Source organism: Triturus cristatus, chromosome 8 (genome assembly GCF_964204655.1).
Source record: "Triturus cristatus chromosome 8, aTriCri1.1, whole genome shotgun sequence".
NCBI classification, from domain to species: Eukaryota; Metazoa; Chordata; class Amphibia; order Caudata; family Salamandridae; genus Triturus; species Triturus cristatus.
The window spans coordinates 153,588,796-153,612,293 of record NC_140591.1 but is presented as its reverse complement, the minus strand read 5'-3'; the positions used below and the strand labels follow the sequence as shown (position 1 = coordinate 153,612,293).

The 23,498-nt window shown below is 43.0% G+C and overlaps 1 protein-coding gene across 1 annotated transcript in view; it reads right to left on the bottom strand.

Annotated features, from left to right (window-relative positions):
- Positions 1 to 23,498, bottom strand: part of LOC146801730 (uncharacterized) — a 140,234-nt gene that overhangs the window by 111,648 nt on the left and 5,088 nt on the right. The window contains exon 3 of the mRNA XM_085621195.1: positions 22,857 to 23,000. Coding sequence (XP_085477321.1) covers positions 22,857 to 23,000 — 144 coding nt within the window. The remainder of the gene's footprint in view (positions 1 to 22,856; positions 23,001 to 23,498) is intronic.

Below are 23,498 nucleotides of genomic sequence, written 5' to 3'. Positions count from 1 at the left end.
CTTACAGATATAAATAAAGCAGGTGCCCGAGTTGAAGGTCAAATTCAGTAACACATTAATCAGCACAAAAGATTCGTGAGCACGGTGGAGGCTAGGCAGGTGTGCTTTCTCCCCATATCTTCCGTCAACAATTTGCTGTAATCCTTGATGGATATCTGTGCATCCATGAGTTTCTCGAGCACAATCCCTGTGTAGTTCCTGACACCAGGAGGTTCTGTCTCCTCATCTGCTGCTCTGGTCGGTCTCTGACCCTTTATAAACAAGAGGCATGTGAACTGCATAGAAGCCCCGCCGTTTGGCCCCATCCCACACACCAGCGGTGTGCAACGTCTTCCCGCCCTTTCCCCACTATGATGGACAGCTCACTCAATGGACCCCGGCGCCATTGGCGGGGTGGCAAAAGTAACAGACACACATGGTCGCTGGAGACAACTCTTCTTGCCCTTTATGCAGCTGTAGTGTAGGGAAAGCACTATACATTTACCCACCGAGGTAGCACTTACTGATTAGTCAGTAGAAAGTACTCCAGTTGAGTAGAAGTATTGCACAAAACGATGGCATCTTCTTGGATAAATATGCAGGGCAGGATTCCTTCTGGCACGATGCTCCTGTCACAAAAATTAAACCTCAACAGGAAGCACTTACAGATATAAATAAAGCAAGTGCCCGAGTTGAAGGTCAAATTCCGTAATGCATTAATCAGCCCAAAATCTCCGTGAGCACGCGAAATTTCACGTGTTCGCGGAGATTTTTTGCCGTTTTGAGATATTTTGCGAAAGGCAATTTTGCAAATTCTGCCCACCCTTAGAATTCGGCAGCTAACATGCGCTAATGCATGTTAGCGCCACCTTGTTTAAAGGGCGATAGGAATATCGCCGCTTTAGCGGCAAAAAGTGCCGCTAAAGCGGTGATAATGCCCTTGATGATATGCCCCTTGGTATTTTCAGAGTGATCTAAAAGAATATTTGGAGATGTTAGACCTGACTCTTGGCGTGCTATTCCCCCAGACTTTTGCCTTTACAACCCTGCATTTGCTGAACCAATTTTGTTTGCATTATAACTCTGTGCACTTTACCACTGCTAGCCAGTGGTAAAGTGCTTTTGCTCTTTTTCTTAAACATAGAAAGAATTGTGTATACACATCTCATCTGAAGCCAATAAAGCTGAGCCCTATAGGAAGCCAGCTACAGCAGGAAACACTGACTTCACTCCTCCACTGATAAAGACAGCCTTTTCTGTTGACAAGGAATGCTGTGTGTCTCTTCCATAAGAAACTCTAGACTGCGATTCGTTCTGCCTTCCATTCTCTCTTAGCAAACGCATAGAAGTAGGTATTAGGGTGTTAGGTTTTAGAGGACATTTTGAACATGCTAGAAATGATAATTTCTTTTTGTTGTTTATAATGTGCCTTCTTGCTATTTTTATTATATTCTGTGTAGTTGTTTTAGATGTACCTTGATCAAAATATTAAATACTTTACGCTTAAAAGTGTTAATTCTTCTTAGTGCAGTGGATGTCCCTAATCCCTTCATAGAGATTGTAAGTAACATAAAAGCAATAACTCTATTTCAAGACCACATGTAGTAGTGTTCTGTGGGGCTACAATAATCTGTCTTTCACATTCATCGTTGGTGCATTGAACCAAGTTCATCCATGTTACCTGTGGGTGGGAAAGCACACTTTGTAGAGCTATGGCAAAGTCGTAGCTTACACAACAGTACTTAAGTTTTACATGTCCTGACAGGAGCAACTCCTAAAGCCATTTTTAGTTGTTGTAAGACTATCTCTCCAATAGGCTATTTTGTAAAGCTATCTCCCATAAACTAACACTCGGTTACTTTATTTTAATTAATAGGGGGTTATGTTAAGTTTGGGACTAGATAGAGGAATACTTCTTCCACCTATTTCAATACTAATTTAAAATCCTCTTAAATTATGAATTTGGATTTTAAGTTATTATCCTGATAATACCACTTTCAGAAATTTAGCATTTTTTCCTAAATAAAATGTGCCTTTTTGCCAGTGTCCAGGGTCACATGACTGTAAATGGCTTTCATGTGTTGAGATGTATATTCCTTTGAGACATGGGGACAAATGGGTCTTGGGTGTGGGCAGGGTGCTCCTCTCCTTAACTGGAAGGCCTGGGGGTTGTACTCAGCCCTTCCAGTGATTCAAAGAGTAGCACAAGAGCATTGCCCAGCCCTTCCTGACTTTTGAAGCTGCCTGTCTTGTCACTAACAAATATAGCCAATAACTTGGAATCCCTGCCCTTTGTTACTCTAGACAGCTTGGAACCAAACTTCTGAAGAGGCAGAACTGACCAGAACCGTTTTAGGGGAAAGCAAGGAGAGGGACACCCACACACAGGATGGCACTCTGCATAAAAGTGGCACCCTCAAAACCTCTTATTAGAACAAGCCTGGATATATGAAAGATACAGGACTGCCCTGCTGTCTGCAGATGGAAGACTGGCCTGTTTGCCTTGAACGCAGGGTCGCCAGAAGCAACACAAAGTGTCAGTTTGTTGACCTCCTGTTTGAGCTAGAGGGACACAGCAAGCTTCCAGAGGCCTCCAATGAAACTGCCCAGCAGATCGGCACCTGCCTGAGCCTTGCTGCTGACCTCTGATGGAGTGAGTCCTGATTACCAAGAGGTGCCCACCAGGTGCAGAGCCCTTGGCTGGCATCAGAGTGTGCATCTGCTGCTTCAAAACTGAGCTAAATGTGAAAATTCATATATTTTGCATCATATAACAACTGCTTGCATCAACTGCCAAAGCCAAACTCTGATGGTGACCTGATTTTCGTGCTGCAAAAAATGTCTGCATCTCTGCCAATGTGAAGCCTGATGGTGACCGGCTGGTTGCATCAGCGATGATTTCCAGCAACTCCAGCAATGTGAAACTCCAACAGCGACCTGCTCTTTGTGCAAACATTGACCTCCCCGCGGCAAAGACTAACATGAAGCTCTGGCTGAGGCTCACTACATGGACTTGGACTGTGTGAAAAGGTACACTTTCCACCAGGACAAACCTGGTCACTGTATTCAACCTGCTCCCCATCGTGGTAGGGCTGAACTTCTGAGTTTGACTCAGTCCAAGGCGACCAGATAACTGACGCTTTGTGCCTCTTGGTACTATTTTTTCTTTTTGGTATAATGTTATTTATTAAAATGTACTCTACCACAGACTGAGGTAAGAACCTTCTCAGGCCTCACCAGTTATTACAGGAGAATTGTTAAGCGGAATGGCACCTTTGTCATCTCCTTCACTGAGATGACTTCCAAGAAGCAGCCCAAGAAGGTGATCTGCGTGAAGGCATGCCAGAAACCATTTGATACTCTAAAGAAAGCCATGTGCACAACATCGGTCTTCTGGGCATCTACTTCTCCAAGGAACTCATAGTTCAGACAGATGCTTCAGAGCATGGAATTGGGGTTATTCTCTCATAGCTAAATGATGAGGGCTTGGACCAACCAGTAGCCTTCATCAGTAGGAGGCTACTTCCCATGGAACAGAGGTGGAGCGCAACTAAAAGAGAAGCCTTTGCAGTGGAAAGGCCTTAAGAAGTTGAGACCATATTTGTTTGGGACTCACTTCCAAGTTCAGACAGATGAAAGACCCCTAAGATGGCTAATGCAGATGAAGGGGAAGAACCCTAAATTATGGAGGTGGTCCATCTTCCTCCAGGTAACGGATGGTCTTTCTGGGTTTTCGCCTTAGTGATTGGAAGTTCCAGATAGTTCTCCCTGCTTTCTGCTCTTAGACAGGGCATTCTTGGCATTCTGTTCCCCAAGTTTTTTGCCTACACTCCCCTGTTTTTGCTGAACTCCATTTTGTTGGAATTCATACTCTGTGCACTTTATTCCTGCTAACCAGCGGTAAAGTGATTGTGCTCTCTCGAGTAAACATGGTAAAATTGGTATACATATAATTGGTGCATTTAATTTACTTTTAGGTCCCTAGTAAATGGTGCTACATTTACTCAGGGCTCTAGTTTTCTAAATTGGTCTGGGAATGTCATTTTATTACTGTTTTAGTGCTTCATAAATACTTTTAACATTTCTGAGCTTGACTACTTTTGCCAAGCTACCAGAGGGTTAAGGACAAGTTTTTGTGTGACTTTTGTGGCTCACTCTCACATCCCCCATATCTAATAATCAACTTTCTTACCAGAGAGATGCAAAAGACATGGGTTCTGGGTCAGTACACATCACAGATTCAAATCCAAACGTTGGAGAAAGCACCTCAATGAAATACTTTGATTTCATCCGCCATTTCCCGTAAATGCGCTGTGGCTACAAAAATGCTGAGCTTTTAATAGACCAACTTGAAACAGGTCCTGCAGTTACAGGAATGTTACACTCTTCTAGTTCCTTAGCTATCATCACATCCTCTGAGAAAATGCTAAGAGAGAACTCCATAATGTTCTATCTGGGATGACTAAATAACCATTTGTCTTGAATCATCAGGAGAATACTATCCAGAGGCAAATTTTCTCCCTTGGAGTCAAAGACCATAAGCAGCCTGGCAATGTGCATGACGGAAAGGAGTACTCATAACTATGGTCAGGGATACGAAATAAATATATTGAGTGTGATGTACCAACATTAGTAAGCCACACATATGGGCTGTGTACATTTGCTGATTAATTAATTATGGCAGCAGAGTAGTGGCATGTATTAGTAATTTCATGTTACAAGAATAATGTGGAATTACTAACTTTCTCTAATTTCCCCGGTGGAATTAAAAATTACGCCAACCCCTAATTTAAGGGACCTGAAGCCAACACTGTCCCATCTATGTACCAAGGCCAAGGCCACTTTACTTTTGAAAGGACTAGTGTTTCACACATGCCTGGTAAATGCAAATGCCAGAATCTCCTGCATCAGAAACATTAGAATATACAAAGGGCATACAGAACCTAATGACTCAGAGGCACCAAGCAAAATAATCTAGAAGCACCAATAACATTGACAAAGTTTCAACCAAAATCTTCCTGAGATGTTGTGATCTTACAGTATTTGAATATGCAATACTTCCTTTCTGGCCGCAATAAAGACAATGCCCCATAAGCTTCCTATAACCTTGCTCTTTGTTCAGCAGAGGCTGGCAAATCATTCCTATTTCTAAAACATCGAAGGAAGGAAAAACAACAGGTTTAATCAGTTTAGATGCTGAAAATCAAGCAAGAAGGATTGAGGCATCATTTTGTGTTCTTGTTCTCTTTTGCTTTTTTATTCTTCTTCATCTTTTCTTTTCTTTATCTTCATGATTAGGTCAATAAATTCAGATGACAAAACATGATGGGTCACTTCCTAGTAGTGCCCTCTGGATCCTTTCCACTCAGACTGTCCTGGTTGCTATTTTGTTGAACAGCTTAGGATGGTAGGGCATCCATGGCCCCTTGATATAGGTCAGAGATTGCTTCTTCTGAAGAAGCTCCGATACTATGATGTTCAAACATGTGGAAGGAGGAATAATAGTTATCCAGAGTGATAGCAGTAATCACAAGGCAATAATTCTAGTTAAAGCTAAGCCCATGAAGCTACTTATAAAGAATAGCACATTGGCTTGGTTCACGATTACACTGCACTGGATAAAATGTAAATCAAACCATGAAAGTGTCTGGCAATTCTACCACCTTCAGGTGAATCGGATTGAACTTTTGAGCCACTGGACAAGCCAGATATAGGACCAAAGGATGATGTGCGCTCGAGGTTAGCTAAAAACAGCATTATCGTTTTCCAGAGTTTGTAGGGTCACTGGCAGAATATTGAGGACACAAATATCATGCTCTCAGAATATCATGTAAAAAATATTGAGGGTCAAAATACTGATAAGGTAAGTGCAAATAGGTAAGTATAGATTCATGTTAGACATGGCATCCTTTGCATTGTTTCCCCAGGCTTTTTGCCTCCTCACCTCTTGTTTTGCCGACTTTATTTTGCTGGCTTTTGGATTCTGGTCACTTTACCACTGCTAACAAGTGCAATAGTGCATTTGCTCTCTACTCTAAACATGGGAACATTGGCTTATCTACAATTGGCATATTTAATTCACCTGTAAGTCCCTAGTAAAGTGTGCTATAAGTGCCTGCCCAGGGCCTGTATGTTAGATGCTACTAGTAGGCCTGCAGCACTTACCGTGCCACGATCTCTGTAGCCCTTTAAACATGGCTCAGACCTGCCATTGCAGAGCCTGTGTGTGCAGTTCAAAACTGCAATTTCGGCCTGACAAGTTAACCTACTTGCCAGGCCCAAACCTTCCTTTTTATTACATGCAAGTCACCCCTATGGTAGGCCCTATGTAGCCCCAAGGGCAGGGTGCAGTGCATTTAAAAAGTAGGACATGTCCTTTTAAGTTTTAACTTCAAGGATAATCTCTTCCATGGGTTAACAGTAGGATTGCCTTAAACACCTTGTAAGTGTAATGTCCAATTGAGAGCATATAGAAGTTTGGCGTTATGGTGAAGCCAGATTTTAAGTTCTAAGTCTGAAAATGTCACTTTTAGAAAGTTATGAGTATATGTGCCAACAAGGGGATTTTTTTATCTCTTGTTTTTGATGTTGTTCTCATATATTTTTGAAGTCCTGAATAGTCACTTCCAACAAACAATTTCTTGAATTAAACTTATCTTATCAACCTGAATAAATCTCAAAACAAAAAACAAGACGGGTGTATACTTTTTTTGTGTCAAAATTCTTTTTATTAAGCATCAATACCAAAGAATCACAGTGACAGAAGTACAGGAAGGCGCACAGGCCCCAGGGTTGCAGAACAGTCCGCTATGTGAATCTCAGTTTCAGACGGCCCAAGGGTCGTATCACACCCCCTCGTCAAAATCTAAGATGCTAGATTGTAATATCAAAAACCCCGGAGGAAGGTCTTCAAACAAGAGCCTAACCTCAAAGCAACTCCACCCCCCCAGAAACCCCTTCCTTCCCCCGGTCCAGGTGGTGATGGTGGTGCACAATGAAACAATATTCAGCAAAAAGCGCTGACGAAGTGCAAATTAAACAATACAGTGTTTCCTCTATTCAAACATCTGGGGTTAACCCCGTCACATGCCGGCCTTGAGTGGGTCAGACCAGGAAGAGGTGCATAGCTCTTACAGAGGACGGATATACTGCGGAAGGTAACCCTTGGTATAGATATGTGACCAGGGGACCCCACTTATGGTCAAAAGCCTGGTAATTGTCCCTAAAAATGTCGGCCAGACGCTCCATGGAGAGAATTCGCCACAAGCTGGAATGCTACAGCGATATTGCTGGTGTGTCCCTCTTTTTCCATGCAGCCGCTATCGTGAGTTACGCCGCCCCTAAACAGGTCCACATGATCGCCTTGTCGGCTTTCCTTTGGTGCTCCAAGGATGGATCCCTGATACCCAACAGAGTCCCCTCTATGCTAGTTGGAATAGGGTAGCCTAACATATCTTTGAGGTGAGAGAGGGTTTCCTCCCAAAAGGGTCGAATACCGGGACAGTCCCACCAAATGTGGCGAAAATCCCCCTGGAGGCCACATCCCCACCAGCAGAGATCAGAGGTATCAGGGAAGATTCAACGCAGTTTAGTAGGGTATAGATACCAGTCAAGTAGTGTCTTATAATGGGCTTCCCGTAGGGCCACTGATTTGTTGTGTTTAATGATGTCGTCCCAAACTTCCTCAGTGACGTCTCTGCCCAAGACCCGTTCCCAAAAGGACATGTAGCGCGCTCGAGGAGTGTGCAAGGTAGCCAGTAGCAGGTCATAAAATGAAGAGATGACACCCCTCGTGGTGCCTGCTTTGCGTATGGCCAGCCGCTCCACATCTGTGAGTTCCCTAGTGGCCGCTTCTCTAACGGGGGGGAGTGTTGCCCAATGTTTAAGCTGGAGGTAGTGAAAGTGTTCACTGTGGAGAATCAACAATTCCCTTTTGCAATGTTCAAACGTGAGAATATCGTACTTGTGAAACAGATCTGAGAGTTTTAGACACCCTCCCTCTTTCCAACAGTCGAAGGGCCCCTCACGTAGGGCCGGTGGGAAAGGCAAATTAAAATGGATTGGAGTGTAAGGAAAAGGAAATGAGTTCCAGCCCTCCCTCCCAGTGACCTGATCCCAGACTGTCAGGGTGGTGCGTGTGGGGGTGCTAATATAAGCATTTGCGGGTCGGTCACTTTAGGCTTCCAAAGGATATCCCAGATGGATCTCCCCACCACCGAGCGATCCATATGTAGCCAATGTTTATCGGACTCACACACGACCCACTCCGTTACAACTCTCAACTGTGCGGCCTGGTAATATAGTGCAAAGTCCGGTAGGGCTAGTCCCCCTCTGCTCCTTGGTTGACGCAGCACATGAAAAGGAAGGCAAGCCCTCCCTCCCTGCCAGACAAATTTGGTAATTATAGAGCGCAGGTGCGGCAGTAATCCCTGGTCAAGGTCAATGGGCAGGGTCTGGAATAAATATAAAACTTTTGGTAAAATCGACATTTTAATAGCGTTGGTTCGCCCTAGCCAGGAGATGTAAAGGGAAGTCCATCTCTCAATAACATGTTGTGTTTGTGCCACCAGAGCTGGAAAAATAGCCTTGTAGAGATCCCCAATACGGGCAGTAAGCTGGACCCCTAAATAAAGTAGTGAGCGTTTGGCCCATTGTAGAGCCGTCTGAGTCCGCAATCTATTCGCCTCAGCAGCGGGAAGTGTAAGATTAAGTATAGATGATTTAGACAAGTTTACCTTAAAGCCAGCCATCTGTTCAAAGTGCTTCAACTCTCCCTGAACCGCTCGAAGCAAGGAGACGGAATCCGTAAGTGTGAGCAGGATGTCATCAGCAAAGAGTGATGTCTTATGCTCTATCCCGCTGAAACGGATGCCCCGAATCTTGTCATTGGCCCTGAATTTTGCAGCAAGGGGTTCAATACTGAGAGCGAATAAGAGGGGTGAGAGGGGACATCCCTGCCGGGTGCCCCTGCTTAGAGCAAAGGGAAGTGAAGGTTAGCCATTGACCGTAACCCGTGAGTTGGGTAGATGATAGTTGGTCTTAATCATGGTGAGAAAGGCATCCCCAAAACCGTACTTCCGCATAGCTAAAAAAAGGAATGACCAGTCCACCCTGTCGAAGGCCTTGTCTGCGTCTAGGCCTACCACGATTGCTGGAATCTTGAATTTAGACAATATTATAGTGCATTTGCCTTCCTTTTATAAAGCCGAACTGGTCCGGGTGGACCAGATCTGGCATCAAATGTTCTAATCTTGCCGCTAGGATCGCGGAATAGAGCTTCGCATCAAGATTGAGAAGGGCTATGGGTCTATACGAGCCACAAATTAGAAATTACCGATATCACTGCCTCTGTCATAGAGACAGATACCCGAGCGTCTTTCGCTATTGGCTGAAAAAGGGTGGTGAGGTGAGGAATGAGTTTGGACGCATAACATTTTAAAAAATTGCGCCGTGAGGCCATCGGGTCCTGGGGCTTTGTGCAGTATAAGCCCTGAGATAGCTTTCCTCACTTCCTCCGAGGTGATAGGGAGATCTAAGGAGTCAGCGGTGGCAGGGGGGACCCGGGGAAGTGTCACGGAGTCGAGATAGTTCTGTTGCAGTTCCACATCGGGGGTGGTGCCGTGGTAGAGCTCCCCGTAAAAATCGCCAAAAACGTTGGCTTTCGTAGAGTCCTCGTGGGTGAGGTGGCCCTGTTGGTCCAGTATACCCTCAATAAATTTGCGCTCGGGTGCATACTTTTTAAAAAAAATATATAAATTTATGTAGAAAAGTTCATTGAGGGTACATAAAATGTAAATCACAAGTATGCAAAAGTGAAATGAGTACAATTTTCTTTCTGCACTAATCAATCTGTCATTAACACTTTTGTCAACACCTATCTCCAGTTCTAGACAACATGGACAACGTTGTTAGAAATACCATAAGTGTTATTACACAATTTATTATTATTATATCACTATTTGTTCTCATCTTTCAAACCATCGTCAGGACGAAATTTCTATTTTGTGAACTGAAGACACTATTTAATTTCCACAAATCTAATCTGATAATCTGATAATTTGAAAGCAGCTGGCTAAATATTTGTTTAGAATCAATTCCTTGAATGTGTGAATCATACCAAAGTATCGTTGTGTAACAAGTCCCTAGGTGGCCGCATTGGAAATTTCACACAATCGGTAGCAGGGTCGATCAATGTACCTCTTTGCTCATTTCTTTGGTGTCTACCGAAAAGCGAAAGCCGTCACAGATCGGATCTTACTTAGTGGCCTGCAGCACTTATCGTGCCACCCTCTCTGTGACCCTTAAAACATGGCTCAGGCCTGCCAATTACAGAGCCTATGTGTGCAGTTTTAAACTGCTATTTCTGCCTGACTAGTTAACCTACTTGCCAGGCCAAATCCTTCCTTTTTATTACATGTAGGTAGGCCCTATGTAGCCCATGGGCAAGGTGCAGTGCATTTAATAAAGTAGGACATGTACTTTTAAGTTTTACATGTCCTGGTAGTAAATAACTCTTAACTTTGTCCAATTGAGAGCATATAGAAGTTTGGCGTTATGGTGAAGCCAGATTTTAAATTCTAAGTCTGAAATTGCCACTTTTAGAAAGTTGGCATCTTCTTACTTTAACCATTCTGTTCCTCTGCCTGTTTCTGAATAGAGATCTGTCTGCAAGGCAGTGACCCAAATGATGGGAAAATTCTGGTGCATCGAGTGCTTGATGTCGACACTTTGCTCTATACAAGGTACTTTTTCAGTGGTCCCTGGGCTGGTTCTGTAGCTGGCCTGCCCTCCATCACGGCCGGCCTGAACTTTGTATTTGCATCAGTCCCTCACACTGTGTTCACATTTACTATTTAAAAATTCATACCTCGATATCTACTTATGCGGTTTTAGTCATTTTGACCTTGTTTTACTGGGATACATATTCTCTACTTTTCTAAGCTGGTATGGAGTCTTTTTGTGGTCTTTTCACTGTGTTGCTTTAATTTAAGTGTTAAACACTCTGCTCTGTGCCAAGCTGTGTGGGTTTCTCTCTCTCTCGCACACTTTCTGTTTCTCTGTTGCTTTCTCTTTATCTCTCTGTATCCTTCTCTCTCTCAGTTTCCTTCTCTTCTCTAACAGAGCAGAGAGATGCAGTGCTGGAGCAGAACTGGAACTTGCAAGAGAGAAATGGGACTGAAGCTTGCAGCTCAAGATAGGATGAAGAATCCAAAAGCAGGAGCCAGCATAGTGTGGTAAATATTTTTAATATTACCGGGACTTAATTTGATACGGAAAATTAATAAAACAGCTCAGTAAAATAAGAGGCAGAATCCGTGGTATTAGAGGTTCGGAACGGGCTTTATTCCTTATCGCAATTCGAATTGGGAACTTCAAGTTCCATCACCGCGGAGGTTCAGGAAGTGAAGAGTGATACATTATTGATAAGTAATCACTTTTATAGAATATACATTACAGTGAAGCAGATGCAAGAGGCGTAACAATTGATATCAGAGATGACACCATACATGCGTAACAAAAATGGGTGTAACTGGGTGTAACTAGAAAACGTCATTTAGGTGTGATGTCACAAATGGGCGTATCTATGAAATAATTTCGCAATGTCAGCAGAAATACTTGGCAGAGATGCGCGCGCAGCAGCATGACGTGTGATTGACGTGCAACTAGGGGGTGAAGGGGACTTGACATTTAGCTCTACATGTGGAGACAGAAGTCTGGGGATCAAGTCAACCTAATCCCAAATCATATCTAACATCCTATGTTTAAAGAACTAATGTTATCCAAAAGGGAAGGTCTCTCGGACGGAATCTATTCTATACTGACTGTGAGTGCGTGTACAAGCGTCTAAGTGTCTACATGAGATGCAAGGGCAGAAATCTTCCATATAGTCAGGGCTATGAATTACTTGCATAAAGACAGAGAAGCCGGGCCCTTTGCTCAATAGCTGGAAGAATGTTTACTTAAACTACTAGACAGGAATGCATTGGATGAGGAACGGAGCAGATAATCTTTGAAGGTGAAATACAGCTTTCTTGGCAGGCAGGCAGATCGGCCGAGTCAGGCACCGTTAGCCTCGCAGGGAGTAGGACAAAGTTCATGGATACAGCTGTGAGCTCAGGCTGGAGCTGTCAGAGGTAGAAAGCAGGGAAAAGCTTGATGGCAGAATCAGGGCCTACTCGCCTGGACTGTAAAATGGAGTGAGTGAACCACATAAAGTTGGTGGCCTTTCATACTTAGGAATGGAATATCCGATCCATTCATGGCGGATCTGAAAGAGGACATGTTGACGGTGGACGCACATGTGTTTGCGTCTTCATAACTGGAACTGGAGGGAACATACATGTACTTGTGATTTATACATGGGGACGTTAGGGTCTAGGATAGGGGACATAACTGATCACAAAAATCTATATTTCCACATTCCCTCCTTGTCCCCTACTAACCCTTAGGAGATATCAATCTTCATTAATCCATTGATCTGTTCATATAGCATCATTTGTTCTTCTTTCTTCTTCCGGAATCTGGAATGAAAACTTGGTGGTGGAATACACGAAGTGGCACATAGACCACAAATCGCTGGTCCACATTGTAGGCATAAGCAGCAACTGAATAGTATGAGAAAGCCAATACCTAGGAAGGATAGAACTCTCCATCCCCAGGCTGACAACACGCTCCAAAACCACCCGGACCAAGTCCAAGTGCCTGGATTCTGGTGTATCTGGCTTACGATCTTGTGAAGGCGAGTTATAGCTTTATATACAGATGGCGAATTTTCTGGGATGAATATGCAGCAGCTTGACCCGATGACCCTACAGGCTCCGCCCCTATCGGCCAGGATGACGTCAAGGACAAGACGATTTTGAAGGACAACAATCCTCATCGCAGATTGCTCCTCTGTCAAGTTGCCTAAGGCGGAGATAGTTTCATTCACTACGGCTTCAAGAGTTCTGGTTAATCTACGTATCAGCTTGCTATTGGTGACTGTACCTATATAGGGAAAGAGTCCTTTATTAAAATCTGTATATTTTTCCCATGCCGTCTCAGTGTAATCGACAATTGGGAGATCTCTTCGTTCTCTATTGTGTACTAAATGAATGTTTCTATGGTAATCAGGAGGAGCTAGAAAAACAGGTGGCAAAAGGAATCCGATGTAACAGGTACCATCCCAATCTAGCGGCAGACGTATATAGGCAGTCTGACCACATATGAAGTAGGAATGGCGAGAAGCTCTAAATGAAGACTTGCCTTGATCACTGAATTCTATTACAGTGGTGCATTTACTATGGCCCATATGTATGGAACCATTCTTTCTTACACACAATTCACCTTTAACTGGAAACACTGACATAGCGGGCAAAATTGGTGCAGCTTCGTTTTCAACATTCAGGATCATGAGATTAAGCGTAAAATTACCTAATCCATATACTTCATTTTCTAGATCAGTTCCTGTTCTTTTGGGACGACCCTCCTTGTTAGTGTAGCAGACTTTCAGTAAAACTAGGTTCAGGTTTCCCCATACCCAATTGTCTTGATTAACTACTGAGTTTGAATCTAAGGAATTAATTAAACTAAACCATGCTCCACAGGAGCCATTGTGTGTAAACGGATATGGAAAGAGGGGCAGGACTCCCTTATAATTCTGATAGGGAGGGAGTCGGCCACATATCCAACAATTGGTAGCATTACTAGTCTGATGGGAATGATGTAACATACTAATGAAAGTGTTATTGCGCAGCGCAAATCTATAGGACAACTCATGTGGCGGTAATTCACTAAAAGAATGTTCAGCAGTAACATCGTACGCATGTTTAGAAATAGGATAATACATATGCAACAATATACTCGCAGAAATAATAAGAAGACTTAAGAAAAACAAAATCAATAATGTCATTGTGCAATGACTACGGAATGATTTACAATAGGCATGTCTTTTCAACTGTACTTGTTGACATTTTTCTCTATTCAGGTCTAGGGGATACATGTCAGAGACGAATTCAACCGATTCACCTTGGAGAGGACTTAAACAATCAAATCGTCTGACTTGCTAGACCTCAGTTTTAATTTATAAAGTTCATTGTTACTTTGTTCGACCAAAGGAAGTTTTGAGTCAATAGGTAAGGAAATGTCAGGTGTAAAGTTCACGTCTGAAGGTAATCCATGAAATTTCTTGATATGACTTGAATGTAGCCATCCTTTGCGGCCTTCGATCTTCACGGCTGTCCTTGTAGTGAGCAACACAAGTTCGGGTGACTTCCACCTAGGATCCAGCTTAGTCTTTCGGTCAAAGTTTCTTACAAAAACTAGGTCCCCTGGAACTATGTCATGGGGTTTCACCTCGGTGTTGTCAGGAAAGGCTGCAGCTACCTGTGAACGACAAGATTGTAGTGCAGACATCAAGGAAGCCAGGTAATCTGTCAGCATATTACAGTCAACATCAGTTATTTTACGAGGTATAGGCGTCCCCCACATATTTGGTGGTCTACCAAAGATCACCTCATACGGGGATAGCCCTGTTCGAGAGTGTGCTACCATTCTCATGTAAAAGAGTGCAACCGGTAACGCTACTACCCAATCAACACCTTTTTCTCTACATATTTTGGACAATCTAATTTTCAGAGTTTGATTATGTCGTTCCACGAGACCTGCTGCCTCGGGGTGTCGGACACAATGAAACTTCCATTTATATCCTAATAAAAGTGAAACGTGTTTCATCAGCTCGGATGAGAACGGCTGGCCGTTATCTGAATAGACAACACGTGGTAAACCATATCGTGGGAAGAATTCTCGAACTAGCTGTTTGGCAGTAGTCGGGGCAGTGTAATCTGAAACTGGGTAAGCTTCTGTCCAACGGGAAAGAGCACAGACAACTACGAGAACATATTTGAATCCTCGACATCGTTCCATCTGGATATAATCCATCTGGAGGACTTCAAAAGGGTGATCAGGAGGCTGAAATCCACCCTGTTCTACGGGAATGCTTTTACCTGGGTTAAACTGACAACATATCATACAGGTACGGACTTTTTGCTTAGCTGCTGCTCGTAAATGTTTGTTGAACCAAATGTGTTGAATACTGTCTAGCATAGCTTTCTCTCCTAGATGCGCTGGACTGTGTATTGTATTTATGATTACTTGGACCATAGAATCAGGAAGAAACCATACAGATTTTTCCTTCGTCATCCATCCTTGATCCGTTTGGATCCCTCCTAATTCAGTCCATTTCTTTATCTCGTCTGGTGTAGCATGTGTCTGTATGTCAATTACGTCAAGAGCGGGATCCTTAATCGTCATACAAGGTGTTGGTGTCGGAACTATTGTCTTTGTCATGTCAGATGTGTGAGTTTGAGCAGTCTGTTTAGCTGTTCTGTCAGCTAAATCATTGCCTTGAGAAATGACATCAGTAACTTTCGTATGAGCTTTACATTTCATAATCGATATTGCAGTAGGTAAATGAATTGCATCTAATAAGGCATGAATGAGGGGTCCGTGCTGAATGTGGGCACCGTGAGAAGTTAAGTAACCTCTCTCTCGCCACAGCACGCCGAAGTCATGAACGACTCCGAATGCATAACGTGAATCTGTGTATATGTTGACTTTCTTATTTGAAGCTTGGATACAGGCTTGTGTCAGAGCGATGAGCTCTGCTGCTTGAGCTGACAAGGTATTTATACAGTTTGTTTCAATGACTTTAGTGTCTGTTGTGACTGCATACGCGGCCACTAATTCTCCTGTACTTGTTCTCATACATGAACCATCTACATATAACGTTAGGTCTGGATCTGACAATGGGACATCTGTTAAGTCTTGTCTGGGTTTCGTCGTGATAGTAATAACTTCAATACAATCATGAGCTAGTGGGTCTGTCTCGTTTACTGGTAAAAGTGTGGCAGGATTTAATGTACTACATCGTCTGATTTCTATGTGTGGCTGAAACAATGTCAATTCATAACCGGTAAGTCTCGCTATCGTCAAATGTTGTGTTTGCGTTCGGTTCAAAAGAACCTCTACTGCGTGTGGTACTTGTACTGTCAATGGATGTCCTAACACTATGGCATCGCTTTGTCTGATTGCTAAAGCTGTTGCTGCGACTGATTTCAGGCACGCAGGAAGAGCTTGAGCTACGGGATCTAATGTACTAGAGAAATAGGCACATGGTTTGTGTGATCCTGCTTGTTCCTGTGTGAGTACTGACAAAGCAGTACCTTCGCGTTCTGTAACAAAGAGTGTAAAATGTTTCCTATAACATGGTGTTGCTAAAACAGGTGCTTGACATAAAGCTTTCTTCAAGCATTCAAAGGCTTGTGTATGTTCTTGAGTCCAAGGGAGGACAGTCGATGTGGCCGCCTCCTGCGTTGTCAACTGAATGAGTGGTTTTGCTAGAAATGCATATTGAGGGATCCACTGTCTACAATACGAAGTGAGGCCTATGAAAGCCCGCACCTCCTTTTGTGTCTTGGGTGTCGGCATGTTATCAATTAACTGGATGCGATCCGGTGTAAGCTGCCTTCCCTCCTTGGACAGCGAGTGACCAAGGTAAACAACTCGCTGTACACAGAATTGCAGCTTAGAAGGGGACACCTTGTGCCCCTTTTCAGCCAGAAATTGTAAAACTGTCAGTGATGCTTCTTCACATTCAGGTTCGCTTCGGGCGGTGATCAGCAGATCATCGACATATTGAAGCAGTGCAGTGTTGACTGGCATGTGTATACTGTCAAGTTCTCTTTTCAGTGCTTGGCTATAGATGCTGGGGCTTTCTGTGAATCCTTGAGGTGCGCGTGTGAATTTAAAGCTTCGTCCATTTAAACTAAATCCGAACAAGTATTGGCTTTCCGGATCTATTGGGACGCTGAAAAAAGCATTTTTGAGATCAATTACAGTAAAGAATGTTGCTTCGGAATCAATGGCTGTCAGTAATGAAGAAATGTCTGGAACTACGGGGTATTGTGGTATAATGCATTTATTTAATTCGCGTAGATCAATAACCAATCGATATACTGGCGGAGCTTTTGGATCAGTTCGTTTAAGAATCGGAATTATCGGGGAATTACATACATTGGAGTCTGTTTCCACAACCACTCCTTGGGCAATAAGCTCGTCAATGATTTGCAGTAAAGCCACTACAGCATCTGGCGGTAACTTGTATTGTCGCATTCGTGGTAGTACCACTCCTGCCTTTAGTGTGACTCGATATGGTGTAATGTTCATGCAACCAACATCGGTAGGGCCTTGTGCCCATAAATGTGTGGGTAAAGTCTGCAGTCGGTGGTCCATGTCTCGGGACACATAGTGCCCTTTGAAATCACGTAAAAACAATCTTACTCCTTCCGGAGAACAACATATTATAGCGCCTAGAGCTTTCAATGTTTTTATACCTAACAGATTTTCTGGACATGATTTAGTAAGCAATAAATCTGTAGTTCGTGTCAAGGGTCCAATCGTAAGTGGAAGAGGCTGTGATACCTCATTAACAATAGGTTTTCCTGAAAAACCAAGGGAAATATTCTGTGAGCCTGAGAGGGGTGCCCCTGGAACTTCACTACGTTTTATTGTCGTTCGGCTTGCCCCTGTATCAAGTAAAAATTTTCGATCTTGGTCTAATAGTTCACTATGTACATAAGGTCCTTCTTGATCTACAGGGACCTCGAAAAGGGGTAAGCCAACTTCCCTCTCTAGGCTGTTTCATGAGTATCGTTGATAATCAGGATAATCGTACTGTGCGGTCTGGTACAACTGTCGTGTCGTGGTTTGTGTGGCAGCAATAGGCAACGGTGGTGCAGCTGGCACAAACTGTTGTGGAGCTGGCATGGACTGTGCATGCTGCTGAGCTCCATGTTCGTTCTGATCCTGTCTAGGTGGCCGTGGTCTCTCTTTTGTTATACCTGCGGCGATATTACGTTTTAATACTGGACAATCGTGTATATAATGACCTGGCTGTTTACAATAGTTGCATGTCCCTTTCACCGAACCTGCTGAATCACTGGACTGTATCATACCCTTTTTATGACCGTCAGCTGAAACTGTCTGGGAGACTAGCATCTTCATTTTCGTGTCTTTCATGCGTTTATGTTCATGTTCTTGTTCCTCTCTAATTCTATTGTGATGGTACTGTAACATTTGTAACATTTGTGACGGAGTGTTGCCTTGCCAGGTACTTTCAAATTTCAATACTCTATTCTTAACTTGGGGCAAGGAATTTTCAACTAATTTAGTCACAAACAGATGTGGATACGATTCACTACTTGCTTTTATGCCACTATTTATACCAAAACATTTTTCGAATCGGGCATAGAAATCACTAGTGTCTTCATCTTGCTTTTGTTTACAGGCTGAGATTGCACCCCAGTCTTCCTTTTTCGTAGTTAACAGACGTGGCAATACCTGTACTAGTAAACCTGGTAGCAATTTAGTCTTTTCCCCAAGCCCTGAACCTGGACCTCGGGCCTTTTCTTCATTTTCTAATGCTGTCCAATCTATCTTTTGATCTCCTACCTCCCACTCTTTTTCCTTGAGTTTTTCATAAATGCCAGCAGGCATTAATACCTTTAATATTGTCATAATGTCGGGATAGGTATACTCTCCCATGAGTAACATGTCTTTAATTTCGCGGTGGAAACCCGCTGGGTCTTTGTCATGACTGGGTACCACCTTCTTCATTTCTAACAATTCTATTTTAGATATGGGCGTATATACAAATACACGTTTAAACTGATTGTCCTCGCCTTTTATTGGGTGCACTTCTCGTAAGGGATTCTGTTTATCCATGTAACGCGTCGTTCTTTCCTTGATGGGCAGTGAGACATGTTCTGGGCAATCAAAAAGAATGTACTGCTTTCTGGATTCTAATATTTCTCTAATTAACTCAGTGCCTGAACCTCTCCATCTATTCGTGAGTAACTCAGTTAATATATCAGGTAGAGGACCAGGATCTGAATGTTGGCTTTTATATAATATAAGGAGTTGTTGAATCATGTAAATACCAGCTAAACGCTGTTCATCTGGAGTAAGGTTCAAAAATGTATGTGCTACTGTATCATCACTATATTTTCCGGGACTGTCAACCCATTGAACGGCTGACCTGGCTAATTCTTGTTCATCCATAAAATCGAGTATATGATGCCCCCTTCCTTCTCGGAGTGATTTGTCAACGGCTTGAAACGAATGTTCGGGGGACCTTAGATTTATTATAGGTATTTGGAAATTTCTGTTATTGTCTGGACGTATCGGACGTATCGGATCAGTAAAACATCTAGTATTATTACAGGATCTTCCTCTGCCTACATAGGCTATGGTTTCTGACTGTCCCATGGATAGTCCGGATCCTTCCTCCTCCTCGTTTTGTTCAAACTGGTCTACCGCTAATCTTTCTTCGTGAATGTGTTCTATTTCTTTGCGGATCTTTCGGCACATGGCTACTATACATGCTTGCCTATCATGTTTCCCCTCTGATATATTCTGACTCCATCTGGTAAGAATTTGCATTACTTCCGGATCTACCCCCGGCCGGTCCTGATTTCTGATCACACAATTTATGAGGAAACGTAACAATTCCCCCTGTATCTCCACTTTCTGGTATTCCATAGCTCTGTTAATACATTCAGAATCTCGCCCTGACTGGACAAAATGATATATATTATCTAAATGTGTAGTCATTCCTGGTAGCTTCCCTAAATATATTGTAGCCCGTCGAATACGTAATGATGCCAGGATCATTTCGTCCTCTTTGCCGGGCACAGGGTCATATCTACAATCTACAAGAAGTTCCTTAAGCGTGCGGGGATTTACGAGTTTGGGCGTACGTTGATGTACTGAGTCTTGAAAGGTAAGTTTATGTGTTCTTGGGGGCGTGGAAAAATCCAAGGAGGGAATTGTTGTACCTCCGATAGCGCCTTCTGGGGTGCTGGACGTGAAAGGATTTGTTGAACGCGATACAGCAACTATGGGTGTGGACACAGCTGTAGAAGCAGCTGTAGGAACAGATGTAGAAACAGATGTGCTTGCCGGAACTTGTGTCGGAGTTTGTTGTTGCACAGGTACAGACACATGGTCTTGGCGTTGAACTCCCCCGGCAGACGGTCTATGTGGGGCGGGGTTAGCATACTCGGGAGCTGCGTCGTCTAAATATGAGGAAAGAAAAACATCTTCTGCGGTTCTGGGATGCCCTTTGGGATGTGCTTTTATCGGAAACAATGGGGGTGGCAAGTCTTTTGGTATTTGCGGAGTAGCCTTAGGTAATCCTTCGGCCAGAAGGGGATACATACCATTCTTAAGAGCATTTCTTTGTCTATCTACTTGTTCTGATTTTACTCGTGCACCTTCTTCGATTAATAAATTTTCTCGGACTTTACTTGAACTTTCCTTACTTTTCTCTTCCTGTCTGAGCGCTTTTTCGGTACGTCTATATGATTCTTTACGCCATAACTCAACGGCGTCTTTCTGTGACTGTCTAGCTTTCCTTTTCCATAATTCTTCTTCTACTTTCATAATACAATTTGCATCCCAGGTCCCAGCTACGGGCCATCTCTGACTTTCTGGTAATTCCCTGGTGTAGTCTACCCATAAATCAAGAAATAATATGGCGTCTAAGCCGTGTTTATGATACATGAAGTACCCTGGAGTGTCCCTAGGAGGAATGGGAACAGCTTCTTCGAGTACCCCTTTTCTAGTTGTGATCTGTCTTAATTTCGAAAAGAGCGGCATATTGACAACTGATCTGATACTTTATCTTGAACACACTTAATACAATAAACACAATAATGAACAGTCATTCATACCACGATATGCAGAACGTATTTAAAACATTTAACGTTTTTATCAGACAATGATAACTAACAAGAAACTAGTTACTGACATAATACTTGATACTGGCTAGATGATACTGAATTATATACTTAGACATACTAGATATACTGCTAAACAGTACAGATACACTGCTGAAACAGTGCAGACCGGATTTGTGTACCCAAACCCGTCTTGACCGGCACAACTTATGTGCACGTCAGAACGCTTCCCCAGTAATGGTACTCACCGGGTAGCTCGGAACGGAAGGCCTCGGAACTGAACTGAACGGAACTGGACCGGACTGGACTCGACTCGAAAACTTGACCGGAGGGATATACAGGAAATCCTGCTGGTACGCGTTATTGTCCGTCCAGCTGTGGCAGGAGACCGGGCCTGCAACGCACCGCCGGCGCGTGAGATGAGAAAGTGTCCCTATTCGGGCGCCAATTATGTGGTAAATATTTTTAATATTACCGGGACTTAATTTGATACGGAAAATTAATAAAACAGCTCAGTAAAATAAGAGGCAGAATCCGTGGTATTAGAGGTTCGGAACGGGCTTTATTCCTTATCGCAATTCGAATTGGGAACTTCAAGTTCCATCACCGCGGAGGTTCAGGAAGTGAAGAGCGATACATTATTGATAAGTAATCACTTTTATAGAATATACATTACAGTGAAGCAGATGCAAGAGGCGTAACAATTGATATCAGAGATGACACCATACATGCGTAACAAAAATGGGTGTAACTGGGTGTAACTATTAAACGTCATTTAGGTGTGATGTCACAAATGGGCGTATCTATGAAATAATTTCGCAATGTCAGCAGAAATACTTGGCAGAGATGCGCGCGCAGCAGCATGACGTGTGATTGACGTGCAACTAGGGGGTGAAGGGGACTTGACATTTAGCTCTACATGTGGAGACAGAAGTCTGGGGATCAAGTCAACCTAATCCCAAATCATATCTAACATCCTATGTTTAAAGAACTAATGTTATCCAAAAGGGAAGGTCTCTCGGACGGAATCTATTCTATACTGACTGTGAGTGCGTGTACAAGCGTCTAAGTGTCTACATGAGATGCAAGGGCAGAAATCTTCCATATAGTCAGGGCTATGAATTACTTGCATAAAGACAGAGAAGCCGGGCCCTTTGCTCAATAGCTGGAAGAATGTTTACTTAAACTACTAGACAGGAATGCATTGGATGAGGAACGGAGCAGATAATCTTTGAAGGTGAAATACAGCTTTCTTGGCAGGCAGGCAGATCGGCCGAGTCAGGCACCGTTAGCCTCGCAGGGAGTAGGACAAAGTTCATGGATACAGCTGTGAGCTCAGGCTGGAGCTGTCAGAGGTAGAAAGCAGGGAAAAGCTTGATGGCAGAATCAGGGCCTACTCGCCTGGACTGTAAAATGGAGTGAGTGAACCACATAAAGTTGGTGGCCTTTCATACTTAGGAATGGAATATCCGATCCATTCATGGCGGATCTGAAAGAGGACATGTTGACGGTGGACGCACATGTGTTTGCGTCTTCATAACTGGAACTGGAGGGAACATACATGTACTTGTGATTTATACATGGGGACGTTAGGGTCTAGGATAGGGGACATAACTGATCACAAAAATCTATATTTCCACAATAGACGTTGTGGTACATTGATACACTAATATTTTATATAATGGTACAAGCAAGAGCCTATCTTTGGGATGGAACCAATAGAGAGAAAATAGTGTATGACAAATAAGCAAGCAGGCCCACCGAGTCCTGTATGCTAGCTTGCTCCCTGACAAACTGTTCATCTCATAAGAGGTCCTGTTTGAACTATACATGAATTCCTACACACCTGAAATACATGCAATGAAGAACAGAGCAATGTGAGGATATCTATCTTTTCTAATGTGAATTTATATACTGGAAATTCTAGTGAAGAATAAGACAGTGTGTTGTGAATATAAATTCTCAAATACTAACATAGTAGTATCTCTTTAATAAGCAACATGTTTCTGCAAAGCAAGGAAAACAAGCAAGCAAAAGCCTTTTCTGTAAACAGACGAAAAATTGTTTGTTACAAGCTCAAAGGTAATGCCACCTTTTTACCTTGTGAGCGAGAGTAGTAGCACCAGTTATTGCCAGGAGTGATAGAGTTAAAACAGCAGCCTCGCCTGCGGCACTCTTCAGGGCTGATGCCTTTGTAGCCGCATTCTGCTCTCTCCTTGGGTTTCAGAGAGCACTCCTTCTTATCTGTTTACAAGAAACCGCGTGTGATAATCTGTGCTATGCTCTAAAAGCTAAAGAACAACGATAGATAGATAGATAGATAGATAGATAGATAGATAGATAGATAGATAGATAGATAGATAGATAGATAGATAGATAGATAGATAGATAGATAGATAGATAGATAGATAGATGGATGGATGGATGGATGGATGGATGGATGGATGGATGGATGGATGGATGGATGGATGGATGGATGGATGGATGGATGGATGGATGGATGGATGGATGGATGGATAGATAGATAGATAGATAGATAGATAGATAGATAGATAGATAGATAGATAGATAGATAGATAGATAGATAGATAGATAGATAGATAGATAGATAGATAGATAGATAGATATGTGAATGACACAACCACAGACTAAGGATGATGTCTGGCTTAAAAACCCTAAAAGTATCTATGTTATACACATCATTTTAGTAAAATCAAAAGGTCTTGGCTAACAAATACCTAC